Here is a 21670-nt window from a genome sequence, read left to right as displayed (position 1 = left end):
GAACAAAATCCGGTCCTGCTTTTGTAGCTGAGCTGCAGGCAGTCTGGGCAGCGCCACGCTCAGTTGGGGAAAGATTACTGCAGGATTGAGCCCAACAGGACGGGCGCCGTGCTTGTGGTCCAGGCGTTGCTTTGCATGCCAGCCAGCCACAAAAGTTCGGGAGTGAAGATGAGGTGGGAGTGGCAAGCAGGACTGCTGGCCCGGCCCTTTCTTCTCCCTGGGAAGCAGTCATGGCCGGGGGTGTGGAAGCCGATCTCTGGGAAGCTGAGCTGCTGTCCCCTGAGCTCTGGCCTTGGGAACGAGGATTTCATGAGCACGCACCCACGGGCAGGTGCCCATCTGCAAACTTCAGCTTCCTGGGTGTATAGTTCTGTTGCCAGAGACAGTGAGCAGAGGGGCAGTGCCAGCTGGGGGCAGCAGCAAGAGATGCAGAGTGTAGCTTTTACTCCACTCCCCCCCCCCCATTCTCCTAGGCCAAAACTGATTCCCTTTCAGTCACGGTGTGTGTGTGTTTTAAAAGTCTGTTAGTGTTCTTGTGGCCTGCCAGAATAAAAGTGCCAGCTAATAATTCTTGGAGTTTTTCACTCAAGTGGGACTTGTTTCCTGAACAATGAATGGCCGGGGGCTTTCCTTTGCCTGAGCACTTCCTGCAAATTCCACAGGGTGTGGCTGCACTGGTGTGCCCCCCCCCCATCCTGCATGGGTTTGTGCATTTTTAAAGTTTCCTTTCCACTGAAGCCTCTGTGTAAACACAGGATGGGCTGTTCCTTGATGCAACAGCGCAGGGAGTATGGCTGTTGGCATCCTCGGCAGCAGTTTATTGGATGTGTTCTGGGTGGGGCAGTCTCACCCCACCGCTGGGTTCTTTTTCTGTTCCTGCCAGTGTCATGACTGTGGCAGCGTGTGTTGTGTGTTAGAGTCCTGGATATTTTATAGTGTTTTCTAAACGAGATGCTGTGTAGAAACCCAAAAGATGGTGCGTTGGTGCCTGTAGTTGGAATTGTGCCCTTGGGCTTGTAGGCTTGGGGTGAAGGCTCGCCTGGGATGAGTCAAAATCGCCTCCAGGCAACAAGGTGGGAAGCTTGTCAATATTGGAAGGAGCTCCTTTTATTTTCCTCCAGGCCATCAAAGTGCTACCGATGTTTCCGTCGTACACATGCGCGGGTGGCCAAGCTAGAAATGTGTTTGGAGGCCAATCAGGCTTGCAGCCTTATTTGCCACTGCAAGGCAGGTTGCAGCGTATGTACAATAGTCTTCATATGCTTTGGTGGTCCCGGGGAAACCGGGAGTATCAGCGGCCGTATCAGTGGCAGGTTCTGTGGCAGTATACCTTGCAGTGTCAAGTGCCTGGCACAAAAAGCAGGGTGAGGGATGTTCTCATGAGCTTTCCGGTGGCATTTGGCCGGCTTCTCTTGCAACCAGAATGCTGGACTGGATGCCTCCGTTGTCTGGCCCAGCAGGACTCTTTTGGAGTTCTTCAAGAAGCTCACTGGAATTATTCCTTACATGCAGTAAACCCCCTGCATGAATCCACCTCTGTGAAATGTTCGCGAGCACGGCTATGCTCACCAGCTTGACCAGAAATGTCCACTACCCTTACCTCTGCCACACTGATAACACCAGACTGGTGTAATCAGTGTGGCCGTCTGCATGTGGTGCGGCCGAGCAGCCTGGCTTCAGATCAGACCAGGTTGCCGCTTGGGCTGATCAGCAGTTCCACACGGGGTTGCTGCTGTGTCTGTGCTGCTCGCGGGTAAGTCACAAGATTGCCTGGAGGCAGCGCATCACACCGTTGCTCCACATTCCTCCGCTCAGCTTAGCTCTGGCCTGACGGTTTGTACTCCCAAAATTAAACTGTCATTTTGCCTAAAAATAAAACCCCAACAAAGAGGAAAGCCAAGCTTGTCATTGCTGTGAAGTCCTTACCATCAGGCAACCTGCCAGTTAAGTTATGAATCGCCTGCGGTGGGCCTGTGTGAGGTCTTGGGGGGCATCTTACAGTCAGTGAAACTGGTGCCGGTGTCTAAAACTGGGCCTCGAAACAGCTTCTGGCATTGGTGCCCTTTTTCAAATCAAATGCAAAAAGGCTGGTTGCAATGAGGAAGCAGTGAAAGAGAGAGACTTGCTGTAAATGTAATGATTGATTTGTGCCTCGGCTCAGCCCTGGAATGTAACACAGTAAAATAAAATAACAACAGCCGTCTTCAATGAGTGACCCGCATGTTAGAGGATTGTGGGGGAGGAGAGCTTCCAGAGCAGAGGGGTGGCACAGCATTGTACCCCGGTAATCCCCCCACCTTAATTAGTCAGCGCGTGCTCAAACTATTCTTGCTTATTTGGGACAATCCCTGTTTTGAGTTTCCTGTCCCTGATAAATCACCATTACTGTTTTGTCCGAATGTTTGCCCTTTTGGGATGCCTGATTAAAACGCGACTTGCTAGCCTCGGCATCTCTCAGAGGTCAGCTCCCTCCCCAGCATCTCCGGAAGTTAAATCTCTGAGAAGGCGTTTGCAGGGCGGGGGGGGGGGTGCATCTTGACTTGAGGGCGGCATGCCCATATGAGCGTGAACACTCTGTTCCGGCTTGGCATTTCACAGGATAGCAGGGCTAATGCTAATAACTGACCGAGTAGGACAATGGTGTTTTTCTAGCTTATCTTTAACCTGAAGAGCAAACACGTTCCTGGCTATTAAAGCAGAGCAAGCTGTTGTAAAGGGAGAGAATATACTGCACACCAGCAATTTGGGGGTGGGTTGTCATTTTAACAACTTCTCCCCATTTTTGTTAACATTTCCAATTTTTCTACAGACCTTGGGATTCCCCCAGATTTGTGGAGCCCTGAATCATAGCTGGGGCTAGTCCCGTTTTGGCATTTTGGGTTGTTTTTTTTTATCCTCGTGGGGGCCAGCCCTTGTATATTGCATGTAATGGACATGTTTATTTTTATGCTACAGTTTATATTGCTAGTTTCTTTGTTCTGTTACTCACTCACCATGAGTTGGAGAGATGAGATTAGGAAAGAAAGTCAAATATAAACAGGATCAACGAGAGAGTCCAAAGATCACTGGATGCCGAGTCGGGCTGCAGAGCCCTGTAGTGCTGCCCTCAGTACTGAAAAGGGCCGGGGGCTAAACCTCCCCCTGGTCACCTGTCCTCTCTGCCACGACCCCCCTCAATCCCTCTCTTAAGCTCACATTACCCTAGTTGGACTCCTAAATTGGGAGTGGGCATGACGGAGAGAAGGTGGGGGAGGGGGGCTCCATGTCCCTTGCTCACATGTCCCTTTTACAGTTTGAATCAGTAGGCACTCCTTCCCCTCTCCCTCTCCTTTGCTGTACATATCATAGAACAGAAGGAAGCAGACAGTTGCCTTTATTTTTGAAGGAATTATTCCTATGGAGAGTAAATTGCAGTCAGGAAACAATATTCAAAGGCTTTGGTTCCATAAGATAAAGGTAAAGATAAAGGTAGTCCCCTGTGCAAGCACCGAGTCATTACTGACCCATAGCGGGACGTCGCATCACGACGTTTTCTTGGCAGACTTTTTGTTACGGGGTGGTTTGCCGTGGCCTTCCCCAGTCATCTACACTTTACCCCCAGTAAACTGGGTACTCATTTTACCGACCTCGGGAGGATGGAAGGCTGAGTCAACCTTGAGCCGGCTGCCTGAACCCGGCTTCCGCCAGGATCGAACTCAGGTCGTGAGCAGAGCTTGGGCTGCAGTAAGATATTCTCCTATTATAAGCGACTTTGAGGAAGCACTTGAAAACCTGCACCTATTGGTGGCTCGTTCGTCGCTGAGGAGTTGGAAGTTCTTGTCAAGAATTTGGAAGAAAACCAGACACCAGTTAGAGACTCCCAACTACCTTTATACTTGTCTGTGGAAATCTGTATTATTTTGTTGAGAAATTGTATACTGATATAATTATTAGCATAACTGTAAACACTATTATAAGAAAGAGCTTACTATAAATATTTTGAATTTCATCCTAGCACAGTGATCTTTGTGTCAGTGCATATCATAGGGGCAGACCTCTGTTTCAAGTCCCACCTCTGCAGCCATCAAGCTTGGCTTGGCCCCAGGACAGCAGTGGAGAAACTGGGTGTTTTGCGCAACCGCCCTTCTCCCCCACCCATGCAAATCAGGCTAAGAAAGGAATCTTCACAACATGGGCTAACTGGCGGGGGGGGGGGGGGCGGGTGGGGATGGCTGGCAGTTTCGTTGTTCCAGCTCCCTGCCCCTTCTTGTTCTGCCTTGATCTATGTGCAGCGCAATTAATTCTCATGGTCAGGCTATTGACAGCTGCCATCGCCTTGGTTATTTGCCATCGATCCAGGGCTGAAAGACGGCCGTCTCCTGCTTGCCCTCTTAGAGGCTGTCCAAGGGTGCTGAGTCTTTGGTGTGTGAGTTGCTGAGGCTCGGCCCTGTGTGTGCTCTTCTGGCCTGACTTGAGTTCCAAAAAGCCAGGGTGATCGGTAGGCAGAAGGCCCTGATATGGATGTGGAAGTTAGGCCACGGAAATCCTTCGGCTCCTCTTGGTTTTCTGCTCCTGCTCTTCAATTTCGAAGAGATGCTCGTGTGATTTGGAGCATAGCGTTATGCCCAAAGCACTTCAGTGAAAAGCCCCAAATTGCAAGCTGTCTGTCATTTTTAATTAAACGTCTTCAGTTTGCCCCTTGGCTTTTTAATGAGCTTCTCTGCCTTACGATTGCAGAGTGTGGCGTGGAGGCGCTGCCCAGATACTGAACGTTACGGATATCTTTAAAAACCTTGCAAACTTGTGTGTCTGAGATTTCTCCAAACTTGAAAACATGCAAACCTGATGGTGGAACCTTTAGCAGGGACAACGTTGCTTCTTGAAACAAAAAGAGAGGTATCTTTTAGAACTGGGCAAAGCAGCTAGTTAGTCCTTGACAGGGGGGGTAAGAGTTTGTTTCCAGCACCAAACTTGTGCTCTCTGCTATTATCTCTAGCAGTTAGTTGCTTTCTTACTCTACTTTGTGCCTAATTGTTTTGCTGGTGTTTTAACACTTGCAAATGAGCCAGTTTTTTGCTGTCAGCTGGGATGGAGGGGACAAGGCCTGGGCGAGTGTCCCCCCCCCCACACACACACACACTAGTTTCTTTGGGGACATTTTCATTCTGGAAGGGGATGTGCGTATATGCACATGCGTATCTGCATAGGAGCAAGTAGGTTCCCATCCGTTCCATTCTCTGCCAAAAGAGAGAACACGCACTTTTTCCACCTGTGCACAAGGGAAGCAGATGTTATGAGTTTGCTTGTGCTGGAACTTAAAAAAGAAGCAAACCTCTCTCTCTCTCTCTCTCTCTCTCTCTCTCTCTCTCTCTCTCTCTCTCACACACACACACACACACACACACACACACACACACACACACGAGATAGCATTTCTGTAGTACTTCCAAATGTTCAAAGTGCTTCAGCGTGCATTTTCTTATTGTAATCCTCACAACAGCCCTGTAAGATAGGCTAGCACCGTTACCACCCACCACCTGTTTTGCAGATGGAAGACTGAGAGAAAGTGGCTAGCCAAAGGCCATCTAGTGAGTTTGTGGCAGAGTGAAGATTTGAACTAGGGGCTTCCTGGTGCCTAGCTCAGTTTCTCAGCCTCTGCACCGGCATTCTGTTTAGAAATGGGGGTGTTGTGGTGACTCTAGTCCCCATACAGGCAGCACCTTCATTCACCCCAGGGGTCATTTCGTAGAAAAAGCTGGAGGAACTCATTAGCATAACTCATTAGCATAACTCATCAGCATATGCCACGCCCCTTGCCATCACCGGAAGTGTGTCATTGGCATAACTGATTTGCGTATGCCACACCTCTTGACGTCACCTATCCTGGCTGTTTTGGACCCAATCCTGGCCATTCAGGGCCGAAAATGGCAAAAAGGGGCTGAAAATGGCTGAAAAGGGGCCCAAAATGGTCAGGATTGGGCTGCTGCTGAGCGGGAAAGTGATCCACCACCCGTCAGAGGCCCGATCCAGGCCGTTTCGGTCCCAACCCAGGCCGAAACGGGCCCCAAATGGCCAAGCGTCAGGTGGGCGGGGCCACCTGACATGTGACCTCTTTGGGGAACTGCCGGAACTGCGTTCCCGTGCGTCCCCCCTCGAAATGAGCCCTGATTCACCCCATCGGTGTTTTGGGAGTGCTGCACCAGGGAGGTTGGGGAGGCAATCTAGCTGGGGAGGAATGTTTGACAAACGGGGGGAAGAGGAGGGGATGTTCCCGGCTGGTCCTCTCTCCCCCCTCTCCCCAATGTTGCTGAAGTCTGGGGTGCACGCAGAGCTTTTCCCGGGAGACACAGGTGTATGTTAAAAGCAGGTGGACAATGTTTGCAGAAGACAATGATGGACTGGTACCCAGTGCATGCTTTTTTAGGAGTCCCCCCCGGATCCGAAGCCTCCTGCTTTCAGCCTTAGCGTCAAGCCCGATTGATTTTTTAAGAAAACACACACGTTGCATTTTGCCCATTCTGCTTGTTCTTTCCTGGTTAAAAAAGTCACTCCTGGCAGCCCGCCGGCTGGAAGGGGCGCAGCAGAGTGACTGACAGCCAGGACTCCAGGGCATTTAGGTTGAGCAGTTGTGGAGCCGGTGGCGGGATAGGAGGGGGGAATCGGACATATTCTGCTTTCAAGTGACTTCTGTTTGTTTTTTAAGTGGTTGACTTAATGGAAATTGGGCTGAGGGGAGGGGAAGCCTGGCTCTGCAATTGGCCAACCTGTGGAGAGGAGCCCTTGCTAACAGCCCCAGAGGAGCCACTCTGGGAGGTTATGTCCTCAAAGGCTTTCCTCTTCTTTGGTTTTGTTGTTAGCGGGGTGTCCTGTGAGGCCTGCCATTCACAGGCAGCGCCTGCAGGTGGTCAGAGGAGGAAGGGGTCTGAAGCGGCCGTCTGGACAGGCCGGCTCTCCTCTCTATCTGCTTGGCAGGTAATCTGCTGGGAAGTTCCTTCTCCCACCTTTTTCTTCCCTTCCTTCGCAGTATGATCAGTTGTCTGAAGTCTGAGCCCAGGCTGCAAAGCCAGTCGGCTCAGCTCTCTTGCTGGCTGTGAAAAACTCTTGCCTGCTAATAAACTTTATTATCCCTGTGCAGCTGGAAAGCTGAGGCTTGAAATGGGTTGGGCAAACTTTGCCAGAGGTCGGCTCTCGCAGCCAAGTGCACCAAAAGTGTCCCACACTCTGGGCCCTGCCGCTGCCTTTGCACATAATTTTTTTTGCAGCAGATCAAGTGGAGAGCCAGCTTCTCTGGCTGTAGTCGAGCTGACAGATGGATGCAAGGCAAGTCTTTGCAAACAAGACGCCTCCATCCGGACAGCTGCTTCCCTGCTGGAAGTGTGGGAAACTGCTGGAGCAGGTGCCTTGTAAATGGGGGCATCTTTCATAGGCAGAACCGGAGTGGGAGTGAGCAGAGAGAGATGGGATTGCCAGCACCTAGGCCTGATTTATGCACACAGGAGAACAAGGTGGTAAAGGGATGAAGCAGAAGAATGGGATGCACCCCTCTAGGTGAGGGATCCCATTTTGGAATGTTCACCTGTGGTTTTTGAAAAAGCTCCCTGCAAATACAGAAGCAACAGTGATTGCGTAGAAGCTTTCTCCTTGCTGCCCTAGTTTTTGTTTTGAGGAAAGATTTTATGCAGAGGAATAACCCAGACTGGGTCCCCTCCCCACACACTCCTGCAGTCCACCACCTCCATGTTCAGCACGTGTTTGAACCAGACCTTCATCTGTACAGGGATGGCCTTTCATCGTTCCTCAAGAAGACCATTTTGGGGTGCTGTCCTAGGGCTGGGCTAAATAAGACCACTCTGTCCCTTCTTCAGTATCCTGCCCCCCACTCTTCTGATGTTTTTTTAAGGAAACGTTTTCCTATATCCGTGACACAGCGGTTCAGCACCTAAGTTTGCTTGTACAAGTTCCTGGCTCATTCTCTGGCATCGCCAGTTAAAGCGTCTCAGATAGAAGGCACGGCTTTCTTTGGTTTCTCTGTCTGAGGCGCTCATTTCTGCTGGTTCTTGAACTGTCAGCCGGTATCCAACTCAAAGCCTTCACAAGCAGGCGGAGACCCTGCTGGTGCTGTCAGGCTGAAAAATGTGCCACCCCCGGGAAGGCCATGCTGAGCTAGATAGAAAGATGGTCTGACTTGGGGAAAGATGGTTTCACAGATATAACAAGCGGCCAGAGGGGCGGGGGCAGAAGAAGAGCGTTTCAGCCTCTGCAAATGTTTTGTCTCTCACTGCTATATTTATACAAAACGCACACAAAAATATCCAGGAACAGCTGAAACGAGAAGCTTCAGGACTAGAATGCATTAGCAAAGATGACACTGTGATTCGTAGCATAAATAAGGAGCTTTGGTGTTCTTTCATGGCCAAGAGTGTTTATTCACCGCCCCTCAATTGGGTGCCTCAACAACTGCAGATTCTCGGTTGTTTGTATCTGTCACAGGGCAGCTGTCTGAATGTGTTTTGAGCATTCCGGTTATCTCTTTGGATTTTGCCTTGTGGTTTGTTTTTTTTCTTGCCGCATGTATACTGAGGTTTGTGTGTGTGTGTGTTTATTAGATTGTCAACTCTCTGTCCCTCCAGAATCGCATATTTCCAGTGAAGAAGGCGCTTGCTTGCTTAAAAAAAACCCCACAATAAACCTGTCAAGGTGACATCAGGTTTTCTTGTTTTGTTGCATCCCTTTTGTGCTTCTCTCAAGAAATACCAGCCAGTACAGAGAGTGCCTTGACCCTAGATAGCCCTTGTTGGTGTGGACTTGGCTTGTGCTCAAGTTTCATAACCATCTTTCCTTCACTCCGAGCCATCCAGAGGGAAACATCTGTGGTTTCTCTGTTCTTTGCCAACCTGCTGGATGGTTAGCGATGGCTGATCTCTGTGTGACCCGGGAAAATGATAGCTTGTTTAGGCAGCTTGGCAGGCCGCAGTCTTGGCCCCTGGGGGCACTCCCACCCGAGTTCCTGCAGAGAAGAATGGAAAAACGTAAAAGCAAGGAACCTGGAAAAATCCAAGCAGGAGTTTGTTCCTCTTGAAGAATCTGTTTTTCCTTGTGCTCATTGTGGCCGAATCCCAGGGCTTAATCTGCACCAGAGTTGGCCTGGATCGTTTTTTGCAGCTGCCAGGGAGGTGAAACGGTAATAAAGTATAGACTGTCCTGGAGAATGCCCAGAATGCCTTCACCGTGGCATGCTCTGGGCTCCATATCAGGGGGTGGTGGTTGTTTTTGTGTGTGTGTGTGTGTTGGCTCAAGTACTAGACTGGCAATGGAGAGACCCACGTTAAAATCCCCACGGGGCCGTGAAGCTCCTTGGGCTAGCTGCTCTCTTTCCGCCTAACCTACCTCACAGGATTGTTGTAAGGTTAAAAGGTTGCAAGAATGAGCTATGTAAGAGACAGGATTGGAATGTAACCATTTTCTAGAGTGGCTAGAGCATCAGAGTTACAAGCTTTGGAACTTTTAAGTGCTTATGAACATCCAGCGGTAAAGAATTCCCAAGGCTGCATAAAATGTGGAGAGCCTCAGCTGTGGCTGTTCTTTTGGTGCCTAGATCGAAGGAGTTTAGGTTCATGCTTGACAGATAGGAATGTGTTTCCAGCTGGTGTCAGTGTCAGAGCCAAGCTACAAGTGATGCCTGACACAGGTAGGACACTTGTTAGCTTCCCTCAAGTTTTGATGGGAAATGTAGGCGTTCTGGTCTTGCAGCTTGGCTCTCCATTTAATTGAAGTTTACAGAGCGGCAGTCTATGGGAGGGAGAACATGCGGTCAGGAGGGGAGTGCAGGCATTGGACTCTCACCAGGCACCCCCCTTCCCCTCCGCTGGGTGTGTGTGGGGGGTCTCTGTAAACTTCAATTAAATGGAGAACCAAGCTGTAAGACCAGGATGCCTACATTTCCCATCAAAACTTGAGGGAAGCTGACAAGTGTCCAGCCTGTGTCAGGCGTCACTTGTGGCTTGGCTCCCAGTGATTCCCAGCAGCTTCCATGGAAGGTCTCAGTTTAAGCTGGGAGTTGAGCCCTTCTCTCTGGCCTACTGGGACTTCTTGCTTCTGGCCCTGTAGAGCCCAGCCAGCCAACTACACCGTCTGCAGCATCAGGGCCTGCCAAAGAACTAGACCAGCCTGTGTTGATCTGGTCTCTCTCTCTCTCTCTGTTGCTTTTCCCAGCGTGCCTCTTCCGGTTCAACGGACTCTCCCTTGTGTATCTTCTCTACCTCCTGCTCCTGCCGTGGTTCCTGGGTCCTACTGAAGACACCATTAAAGGTAAGAGTCTTTCAGCAGTTCAGCTTTCTCCATCTGTGTAGGAACGAGGGGCTTGGGATTCCTGACTTGGTGCAATTCGAGATTTGTAAATGGAATAATTCTGCAAATCACTATAGGGTTGGATGGGGCCTTAACAGTCCTCCCCCCCCCCAGCTGATTGTAGGAAATGCGAAGCTAGAGCACCTCCAACCCATGATGGGCCAGACTCCCCCCCCAACACTAGTAACTGGCTTCATAGAGTCTTTCTACATGAGACAACGTACACAGGGACACTCAAGTGTAGGGAGAGGCAATGTTAGCCGGGAAGTGTAGTTTTAAAAGACAGAGCTGGCAGAGATCGCTCCTCAGAGGGTTTGTTAATTTCATCTTCACCTCCCCAAAGGCTCTTCAATTTCACCTCTCTACAATACAAAAGGGTAGTTTACAAAAACAGAGCCCGCTGAGATGGCTCCTCAGAGGGTTTGTTCATTTCATCTTTCCCCTCTCAGATGGATCTGTCAATTTCACCTCCCCTTCCAGGAGGTGAAGATGAAATGAACAAACCCTCTGAGGAGCGATCTCCGCCAGCTCTGTCTTTCAAAACTACACTTCCCGGCTAACATTGCGTCTCTCTACACTTGAGTGTCCCTGTGTAAGATGTCTTGTGTAGAGAGACTCATAGTATGATTGCTTTCCCCTTTAAGAAGTTTTAATTTCATGTTTGTTGGGGACAGGAAGGTCGGCCCGCTTGAAATAAGCGCTCGACAAGAAGTCTTGAGAGCCGACAATCAGCAGAGATGTAGACTGAGCCACGGGAGCCAAACATGCTGTCTTGAGGGTTGGGAGAGCCACCGCAAGCGGCCCCCTAGTTTCTAAGCACTCAGTAGAAACTCCTTCGGAGGTTGCACGTTAGACCTAGAAACTGGATCTCTGCTTAAAAAAAAAACACTCATGTCCTTGGGAGTTGCCCTGTTACCTACTGGGAACCATAATCCTTAACTGCATTGTGCAGGGATTCTTAAGGTGTGTGTGCACGCACTCACTCACTGCTGAGCTGGACGTGTGTTGGTAGCCATGTGTCCAGTGACCCATTCCCACAGTGGAGAGGGATCGGGTGCCTTGTCCTCCCAGGCACAGTGCGGATTGTGAGGTGCCTGTGGGCTGGGAACTTCTGGAGAAGAGCTTCCGGCCTTCCCCAGTCTGCCTCGGCTGGTCTCCCTGGCTGCCTGCCCGTGCTCAGTAGGAATAGCCAGAGGACAATTGGGGGGGGGAGCACTAATGTCCCCTTTGCCTCCCTCTGCCTTCCTGCTGCGCCTGGGTATGCCGCCTGTGGAGCTTTGTCTCCCCCGTTTTACGTTCTTCTTTTCCGTTTCCCCTCTGCCTGGGATGGCATTGGTTTCCTTCCTGAAACGCACGGTCCTTGGTGCATCGTGCCCTCCTCTGCATGCTTGGCCCCTCCTGGCAGGCCCCTGGCTGCATGCCACGGGCCCCCCTCTTGTTTCTGATAGGAAACACAATAAGTTCTTCCTGTTTTGAAGGATGGGGAGCATTTTTGCTGTGCCCCCTCCCTGGAGATTTTTGCCCAGAACTGGAGGAATTTTACTGCCCAGCTCATGCGTGGAAGAGCCCCATCTTGACACAGAAAGCTACAGCAAGAAATGCTTTGCCCAGGGCCTCTCTTTCTACCTTGTTTTGAATGCCAGGGCCACTTTTTCTGTCCAGAAGAGGCGTTTCCCTCTTTTAAAACCTTGCAATGTAGATGGAAAATGGGCCTGCTGTTTCCTGGGAAAATGTGGCGAGGGGGCATAAGGACAGATTAATTTTGGCAATGGAGAAAGTCGGGTCAGAAGTGAAGTGGGTTGACTCCGAGGCCCTTTTGCCTCTAGGCTGGTTTTCCAGGGGCAGCTTCCCCCTCCTCAAAGCACTGAGCTGAGCCCCCTGCAGATTGCTGTGTGCCCTTAGCTGGCCAGAGAGCCTCATGTGGTAGCCTGGCCCTGAACGTGAGCCACTTTTTAATGTGCCATTCATGCTAGAGGCTGCAGCACTGGAAGTGGCTGTTAATGTTCATATTTGTATAGCAGCCTGTCACTTATGTGAACTCAATCATAATCCACACAAAGGCCCTGTAAGGTAGACCTGTGTTATCCCCGTCATCAGCCCTTCAAGAAAGGTCACAAATGCTACTAGCCCCCCCCCCCAAGAAGTTATAAGCCTGCCTACTTATATGGAAAAACAGTTTTTTAAAAGCATTTTGTGTTACTTTCTGGAGGCAACCCGGTTTGCCAAAGGTGGCTGGTAAGTTTCTGTTTACAAGCTTCCCCACATTATGCATGGGGGGAGGCCCTGAAAGACAGGAGAAGGGGGAAATGGTGGATTTGTAACTGAGCAGAGGTTTGCCAGTGGACTTTATGGCTGCCTTCTGTTCTGCTAGTATAATCTATGTCCGTTTTCAACTCCATGCTGCTGCCTGGCTCGACCCAACTGTCTGCTTTTTGGCTGAGAACGTCTCCCTGCCCCAGGAAGTATATTTAGGAGAAGTGAGGGGCGTGCATGGTGCTAAAGAGGGGCCTCTGCTCGTCTCCTTCCTTTTGTGGTCTCCCCTCTCCCTGGTCCGGGTGGGTTGGTGGCTGCTTGGCCGTGTCGCGCTTCCCTGGCAGGGAGCTGAGTGTTTAAATTACAATCTGGTTTTTCTATTCATAGCTGCTTCGCTGTAGACAAGTGTCCGGTTCCGGCCACCAGGGGGTGTTTAACCCAAGGCCTCAGAACCCGCTGGGTTCTGTACCTAGTTGAGGGGGGGGGGGGTGGCATGTGCAGAGGTGGGCAAGGTCAGGTCGCACTCAGGAAGCCGCTTCTTCTCCCCTTCCCACCGCTGGAGGGGAAGCGGACGAGGTCAGTATCTGCAGCCACAGGTGGGTGGGAAGAGACCACAGACATCTGCTTGCCTTTCCAAGGGGAGGCGGGTGATGATCAAATCGACGGTGGGCTGAACCCTCAGCATCTTACCTGTCCACTAACAGGGCCAGAAAGTCTCTACTTTTAAAAGGTTCTGCACCACTGAGCAGAGGATTACGATTACAATAATTACAGGAGCTCTTTAATAACTTGTTCGGAACAGCTTTCGGCGGCGAGGCTTAAGCTGTGGATGGCGTAATTGTTAACTTGGAGGATGATCACTGCGGAGAGCCGCTGCTCAGTTTTAGAGCGCACGGATTGCACACACAAGGTCCCAGGCTCAGTCCACGGCACCTCCATTTAACGGAGCCCCTGGAAAGCCATCGATCGCTCTGGGCGGGATCAGTAGAAAGCTGCTTCAGTCTAACCCGTGTTAAAATAAATATGTTTCCTAGCGAAAGAAGGATAAAGTGTACCAAGCCTCTGCCCCGGGTGACAATCCTTCACAAGCCGGACAGGACCAACCTTCCCCCTCCCTGCCTGGGATGGCGAACAGATCCATAATTGGAACTGCCTCTAATGGCTTTACTCGTTTGAATATTTCATGGCTTTTCGTGCCATCTGAGCCCTCCAAAGAGCTGAAAAGCAAACTTACGGTAAAAAAGCAAGCGCGAATTTTTGGAAGGGCCTCTCTTCCCCTCTTCTCTGGCAGCAGCCAGTGTCCCCTCTAGGGACGCTCCGTGGCTGAAGGAGAGTCTTCGGGTTCTTTTTCTTTCCAGTCGAGAGAGGAAAATGTGAGCGCTCCTCTGCTCCTCTTCCCAACCCTTCCCCAGCGCTCCCCTCCCGCCCACCTCCCCTGCAAGCAGCATCCCGAGATTTATGAGGCGTATGTGAGCACAGGGGGCTCCGCAGCAGCCGGTGGAAGGTCTGACTTGGGCTGTTTCATGCCACAGATCGGTTGGAATTTTCCAGCCACGGACTGCAAAGGGATCCGCCAGCTACCAGGAGGGGGTCCGGCCAGGATCTGGAGGCGGGAATCAGCTGCATCCTTGAAAGTGAGAGGTCCTGTTTTGGGATGACCAAAGTGGAGCTGATCTGGGCATGACTCCCTGTTTGCCAGGCCAGCCTGTGCCCTTTGGGGCCCTCCAAGCTGCTGCGGCCCACTAGCCATAGGCTGTGGACTGCCAAGTGCCCCACACACATTTTTTCTCTCTCTCTCTCTCTGACACCCCCCCCCACATACACAGATACATCGGTAAGGGGAAGGGACTGTAGACTAGACTGCTGGGTACTGTCTACTGTCTAGACAGAGAAATATTAAGCTTGATGCGCCCGCAGTCTCACACGGTTTGGGAAAGACTCATCTCTTGTGCTTCCCCTCTGCAGAAGGTCCCTGGATCACTCTCTGGTGTCTTTCGGTCCGTAGCTGTTGGGCAAAGCACCGAGACCCCGGCTGCTTTCACCCACCCTGACCCTCTGGAAAATCGCGCAAAACTCACAGCATGAAGCGTCTTCCTAGCGCGATTTCCCGGCATGATTCCGTTTAATGGCACGCTTTCTGATGTCATTGCACCCTTAAAGGAGATGGTGCCGGGAAATCATGCTAGGAAGATGCTTCATGCCTGAGGTTACACGCGCATGTGGAAACGGCCCCTGGAGAGTCACTGTTGGTGGCCAGGAGCAGACTTGGCCTCTAACCTTTCTGGGACAGCTCCCCCAGAGGGGTTGGGTGGTGCGAACGTGTTTCAGTAACTTAAAAAATGAGGTTTCGGTTGTGCTCTGAACTCCCACTGTTCCTTCTGTGACTGTTGCTTTGGCTTTCAGGTCACACAGGACGCCTCCTCCGAGCCCTCCTGGCCACCAGCATCCTTTTCCTTGTGGCCCATCTCGTCTTCCAAGTGTGCCTCTATACTGTGCCCGCCTTGGACCAGCTGCTGGGGAGCAACTGTGAGTACCGTGTGCCAGCCGGCCTTTCGGACCTTTCTCCAGAGTCTTAGGGCAGGACTATATATTGAAAGGGGAACTCAGAGCTCCCAGTCTGGAGTTCCCCTAACAGGGGGAGGGCTGCAGAGGCAGGGGGGCTGATGGGCAGTGTTTCCATCCAGCTGAGCTCTGAACCATGAAGCGAGTCCTGCTTTGGCCAGGGGGTGTTTGCAGGGAGAATTAGCAGACCTGGGGAAAACTGAGCCCTTCCCTCTAGGTAGTGCCCCAGCCCCTCCATTCCTGTTGGGAGCCCGTCTGTCCTGCTTGGTCCTTGAAAGGTGAGAGTAGAGCAAAGGCCCTCTTCCTTGCTAATGCTCTGTCTTTGTAAACTTGTATTCATCTACCCTATGACATTGTTTATGGAAATGTCCTTGACACTGTATGGTAATGTCCTTGAAACTGATTGTACTACTCGCACAATATGTAATCCGCCTTGAGTCTCAGTGAGAAAGGCGGACTACAAATGACATACATACATACATACATAAAGAGAGGTGTGTGTGTGTGAGAGAGAGAGAGAGTGTGTGTGTGTGTGTGTGAGAGAGAGAGAGAGACTTTTGCACTGCAGCAGACTCCTGGCTGCTCGTTCTATCCAGGAAAATGCCCCTTGGCTGCCCAGCTGTATTCACTCTGCTGGTGACCCTTTTGCTTTGTAAAAGTATTTATGAGCAGCTGTAAAGCAGCGACCCTGGGAGGGCCAGGGCCGGCCCCTGGAGCAGCTGGAATGTGAGGCAGTGCCTGTGTTTCTCTTGACATCTCTCCCTGCCAACGGTATACAGAACCCTGGGCAGGGTGGGGCCTCTTCCAAGCCTTCTCTCTGCGCAGTGGAATCAGATGCGGTGGAGGACGTTGCCTTACGGAAAGCCTGGGCAGCCGCACTCCCCTCTCCCCTTCCAGATGGAACAGCTCTGCCTCTCAGGAGCTCGTTGGCCACTAGGATGGCTCAGAAAGTGGAATTTTTGTCCCAGCAGGTAGCTGGAAATTAATCGTCCTTTTTTTCCCTCTTCTTCTGATGTTGAAGGGAGCTTTGACTCTCAAAAGCTCATACTCTGGAACTCTTTCGGTCTTTAAGGTGCTACTAGACCCAAATCTTGCCCTTTTTTCAGAAAGGCTCCTTTGAGTGGTCACACTGTTCATTGGATGCAGACCGAGTCCTCTTCTCTTGGATCTTCTGTTTTCGGAGTTTTTAACGAAGACAGTTTCTTGAATTTGTATCTCTCTTGGGCTTGCACAGTTCTGTGACCCATGAAGCTGAGTTCCAACCACTGTCCTGTCTGATGCCTGGATAGCCCCTGCCCTTGATATGGACTGAAGTAGCTGTCCAGTACCGGTACCTTCCAACTGCTTCCACCCAGCTTTGCCAAAGTGCTTTCAAGCATATCGTCTTTGGAGGCATGAGGGCCATGAAGCATATTTATAAAGGGAAGATAAAGCAAGGGTATTTCTCCAGTGTGCTTACCACAATGTGGGTTGCACATGACTTACAATGTATTGTTTCAGAATGGCTGGCTTGGGTATCTGTTCCGTCTTCGGAGAGCTTCTTGGGAAACCTCAGGAGTCCATTGCTCTCAGATGATTTCTGCATCTCTCTGCAAAGGCAGATTAAATCCCAAATGTTTGAGCTGAAGCTCCGTCTCTTCTGTGCCAGCTTATTGCTTATTTCTCAACTTTACGACTTAAAGCAGCCATGCTGGTCTGAAGGAGAGCAAAGATTTGAGGAATTTTTGCTTATCTCATTCTTGCGTAACTTTGTTTTTTTAGTGCTAGCAAGATCCAGTTGTGGTTATCCTAGAGGTGAAAAGCACTATGTGCTGGGTCATTGTTAAACAACTGGCCATTGGAATGCATTGAAATGGGTTGGGATTCTGTGGCCAGCCTTGCAGATCTCTGAATAAGGCCATATCAAAAGAGGGCTATTGAAATGCAGGGGGTGGATTCGGAAGCTGAGGTTTGGCACAGGGGACTTATTGGAGTGTGAATGGTCTTTGAAATGCCTTGGAATAGGTTTGGGTGCTGCTCCGTTGCCTGCAGCAGGCGTCAGAAGTGCACCGACAGCTCAGTGACCCTGGCGTGCGAAGATCCATTCTCCACACATTGTTCTGACATCACTTAGCCTTGGAGCGCCTTGCCCACATTTAGGTCACTGCAATCACTTACATGTGTGCACTCTCTCTCTCAGTCCCACCACAGCAAGCTCACAAGTGCACACACACCCCTCCGCATTTGCTGGCACAAAGGCACATATCGTATCGAGAGTACAGCCAGATATCTTCTGTCGCATGCTGCCGGTAGCGTATTGCCCACAGGATGCAGCAGGCTCTTCTGTTCTGGACACAAGCAACGCTGGACTCATTTCGTCTGCACATATCAAACAAATACTCATTATATTGGCTCATGCCGTGTGCCAGTGTTCATCAAGACAGCGGCCTGTTCAGCTGCAGTGTCTACATGGCCCCTAGTGTGGTGGCAGAGCATCCTGGGGCTGGCTGACCTGTGTTCCCATTCTCACGTGATCACACCCACTTACCATGCCTCTGGGATCCGCAGCAGGACTGGTCCGCCAGAGCGGAATCCATTCGCGCCATTGTCTGTGAGTCTAATGCATGGTTTCCGCTGTCAGCTCAGACCCTCTTGCTAGCTTCCTGTGCCGCTGTTCTGCCCTGCTCACACCCGGAAAAGCTTTGCTGCCTCCAACCTGGGCTGTCACGCCATCTGTGGCGTGGGATTATCTGAAATTTCGGAATGTCTGCAGCCGGCAGGAGCCAGCGGCATTGAGCTGAGGCCTGAGATTGGCCTGCCTCGCCTGGTCCGTTGCAAGGGCCGTTTCGGTGTCCTCCTGAGAGTGAAGCTGGGAACCCTGAGGGTTGGCTCAGGCAATTTTGCAGCCCGTCTGACCTATTCTGGTGCATTTCTGTAATGCTTCCCAGGAGCGCTGCTATTAAGAGTTGACTAAAGCCTTTGTCTTTTAGCTGCTGTTTGGAATGATGAAGCTCCCTTATGATGAGGCTTTTTTTCAGCAGGAACACAGTGGAACAGAGTTCTGGCACCTCTTAAAAATGGTCACATGGCCGGTGGCCCCGCCCCCTGATCTCCAGACAGAGGGGAGTTTAGATAGCCAGCGTGGAGGGCAATCTAAACTCCCCTCTGTCTGGAGATCAGGGGGCGGGGCCACCGGCCATGTGACCAATTTCACCAAGGGTGATTTAAACTATAAAAAACTACCCCCTTGTTCCAGCTGACCCAAAGTGACAGCATTGTGCAGTCTTGAGTTCCACCACCTCTTTTCCCAGAAAAAAAGCCCTGCCATTTGGGAAGAGTGGGCCTGATGTTGTCCTGAGGCTTGAAGGTCAGAATACTCTTCCCTTTGGTCACTTGTAGACAATGCCAGTGACTAAGAGGTTCTGCCACCTTGGCATGAATGCATGACCATGGCATTCCACGGATTCCTTTGGCCACTGAGAATGAATGAATAGCTTCCAGGGCGCTTCTCTTGCCCCCGAGAGCCTCCCTGCTCTTGGAGAGAGAACTTCAGACCTTGCCCCTGTGGTTGGTTGACTGTCAATCAGATCTCCTCGACAGTACTAGTAACAATCCGTGTGGGTGATCTCCGGACAAGTCGGTTGGTTTCATGCATGCTTTGGGATGCGTTAAGGAATGAGCTGCCCTGACCTGGATAGCTCAGGTAAGCCTGATCTCGTCAGATCTCCGGAGCTAAGCAGGGGCGGCCTTGGATGGGAGACCTCCAACAAAGACCAGGGTTGCAGAGGCAGGCAATGGCGAACTATCTGTGTTAGTTAGTCTCTTGCCATGAAAACCACGCCAGGGGTCACCATAAGTCAGCTATGACTTGAGGGCACTCTCCACCACCCCAAGGCATGAACTAATTCTCTCTCTCTCTCTCTCCTTTTCACAGGCAGTAAATGGCAGAACCTCTCCCTGCATGTTGGGGTCACGAGGTAAGGCACCAATTCCTTCGGCGCTCTGTCCCAGTGGCTTTGCCTGTGGTGGGATCTCCCAGCTTGGCAGAGAAGCTGCCTTTTCAGCTCACAGGGAGACCCGGAGGGAGTGGGGCTTGGAGAGTGTCCCTTTCTGGGGCTGCACCTTTTGCAGGAGAGAATCCAGTCCCAGGCAAGGTTTTTGGTGCCGCTGGAGCAGCCTCGGAATGGCCCTGTTTTCCTCTCCCTTTTAACGACCAGACTGGACCTAGATGACATCCCAAACTCTGTGCGCTTGGTGGCCCCTGACTTGGGGATCCTCTTGGTCTCTGCCATCTGCCTTGGCATCTGCAGCCGCCTGGAGCCCTCCAGTGCTCCTGCCACCTGGAGCAGAAGTTCAGAATCCAGCCACCTCCCGGAGCAGGTGAGAGATGGCGAGTCGTGATGCCCATAACTCCCTTGTGCAGAGCACGTGTTTCGTCCGCCGTTCACTTCTCCTTTGTGCTCTCTGGTACGCGAGACTTTCCTGTCCTCTGCTGAGATGTCAGAATCACTGGACTGTCCCTCGGGGTGTATCTGCTGGGCGTGGCCTTGAAGTGAAAAAACACACAAGCGGATTCAAATTCCCTGTATGCCTGTGGCGTGGATGCCCCCCTGGGAATGGGGAGCTGTGTGTTCATTGCAAGCGGCCACCGTGGATGAGGCCCGTGGTGGACACACAGGAAGATCCAGCCAGGAGAGTTTACTTGCCCCTTTCTCAAGGGTGAGCAGGTGCCAAGTAGGGGTGGGGCAGGTGGTCAGAAGGAGACAGAACCAGCTTGCTTTGGGGCAAAAGACCTGGCAAGCCGGGCAGCCTCCAGGGCTTCTTTTGCCCAGGGAAGGAAGTTCCTTGGAGCACTAGGTGGCTGCTCACATTTCATTTGCAGATGGCTGTTTGTTTGCACAGCCAGAGAGCAGCCGCGGACTCCCTGCCCGGATAGAACCAGAAGTGGGCAATTTGCGGTTGGAGGGTTTGGGGCGGCTCCCAAAACAAAGACTTTGCTGCTTTCCAGCAGAACCTTCCTTGGAGGCCCCTTGTGCAGTTGCTCGTATTGTACTTCTGACTTGCAGCAGCCCTGTGTGGCCGGCAGCCGTTCTCCCGTTTTGCACAGAGAGGCTTGTGATTTGCTCGCGTGTCAGTGGCAGAGGTCACCTTCCGGCAACAGGATTTATTCCCCAAAATGCCACTGCAGAGCCCGAAATTGGCTTCCTTAATAATAACATTAATAATAACATTCGATTTATACACCGCCCTTCAGGACAACTTAATGCCCACTCAGAGCGGTTTACAAAGTATGTTATCGTTATCCCCACAACAACAATCACCCTGTGAGGTGGGTGAGGCTGAGAGAGCTCCAGAGAGCTGTGACTAGCCCAAGGTCACCCAGCTGGCTGCAAGTGGAGGAGTGGGGGATCGAACCCGGCTCTCCAGATTAAAGTCCCGCGCTCATAACCACTACACCAAACTGGCAAAGAGTAGCCGCACACACCCCATCTGTGAACTCTCCCTCCAGAACAGGAGAAGGAAGGCTACCTTTTTGCAAGCCGCCTTTGCTGGTTGGAGTGCGTGAGCTACTCTGCTACTCAAAAGTGCAGCTTCGAACGGCAGTGTTCAGAACCCAGTGGGAGAACGTTCCAGCCCTGCACAGAGCCCTGTGTCACTGACATTCTTCAGCGGGGGAGCTTCAAAGAGAGAGACTCTGGCAGGAAATGGCTGGATAGGGTTGCTGGGTTCCGCCAGGAACCCGGCAGGTCTGACAGATTTCTCTGTAGGTGTTAAATTGCTTAACATGGCTAAGGACACTGTGTGATTGCCAGTTACAGCCGCTGCAAATACAAAAACCATATAATGCTTTTTATTACTCACCAAGATGGCCTTTATTTTTGGATGTGCTGTACGCCGACGTGGCTGTCTTTGTGCTTGTTTGCTTTGGGAATAGCTGTTGGGGGATGATCACGGTGCTTTTACTCAAGTGCTCAGTTTTGCGTAAAAAGGGCACAAACCCATCCTTTTAAGCCAGCGCTTGCAGTTTTATTTTCTTTGTGTATACTCTTCCTCATGACTGAGAATTCACTTCAGTCATCAGATGAAATAGATTCTAGCTCAGGAAAGCAAATGCTGCAATAAATATGTTAGTCTTTTAGGTGCCACAGAACTCTTGATTTTACTGCCACAGACTGCTGTGCTGAAATGGCTTTCAATATAAAAACCCACAGTACAAAAACTAAAAAAAGGAAAGGTGGAACTACCAGCAGAAACGTAAAATTGTTAAAATAGCAATAAAAGCAACAAAAATCAGAAAGCTCCCTTCGTCAGATATCTTCTGTTCTTCTACTGCAGACCAACACGACTGCCCACCTGAAACTAATAAAAGATCAATAATAAACAGATAAAATCAGCACCATGATAGAGAATTAAACAATCTTTTTGCACCTCCAGAAGGCGCCAAAAATGAGAAAGCAAAGTGGGGCCAATGGAGGGGGACACGGGGAGTTCCAGCACTGGAGGCACGTGCCCAATAATCTTATCTTTGGGCATACTGGGCAGGAAAAGA

General features: G+C 51.1%; 1 protein-coding gene across 1 annotated transcript in view; it reads left to right on the top strand.

Moving 5' to 3' along the window:
- PIEZO1 (piezo type mechanosensitive ion channel component 1) overlaps positions 1–21670 on the top strand; it is a 97698-nt gene that overhangs the window by 29453 nt on the left and 46575 nt on the right. The window contains exons 2-5 of the mRNA XM_055000215.1: positions 10192–10287; positions 14983–15105; positions 19055–19097; positions 19338–19500. Coding sequence (XP_054856190.1) covers positions 10192–10287; positions 14983–15105; positions 19055–19097; positions 19338–19500 — 425 coding nt within the window. The remainder of the gene's footprint in view (positions 1–10191; positions 10288–14982; positions 15106–19054; positions 19098–19337; positions 19501–21670) is intronic.

The sequence above is a fragment of the Eublepharis macularius genome, chromosome 16 (assembly GCF_028583425.1).
Source record: "Eublepharis macularius isolate TG4126 chromosome 16, MPM_Emac_v1.0, whole genome shotgun sequence".
Taxonomy (NCBI): domain Eukaryota; kingdom Metazoa; phylum Chordata; class Lepidosauria; order Squamata; family Eublepharidae; genus Eublepharis; species Eublepharis macularius.
The sequence above is the reverse complement of the archived record's forward strand: the minus strand, read 5'-3'. Positions and strand labels throughout refer to the sequence as shown.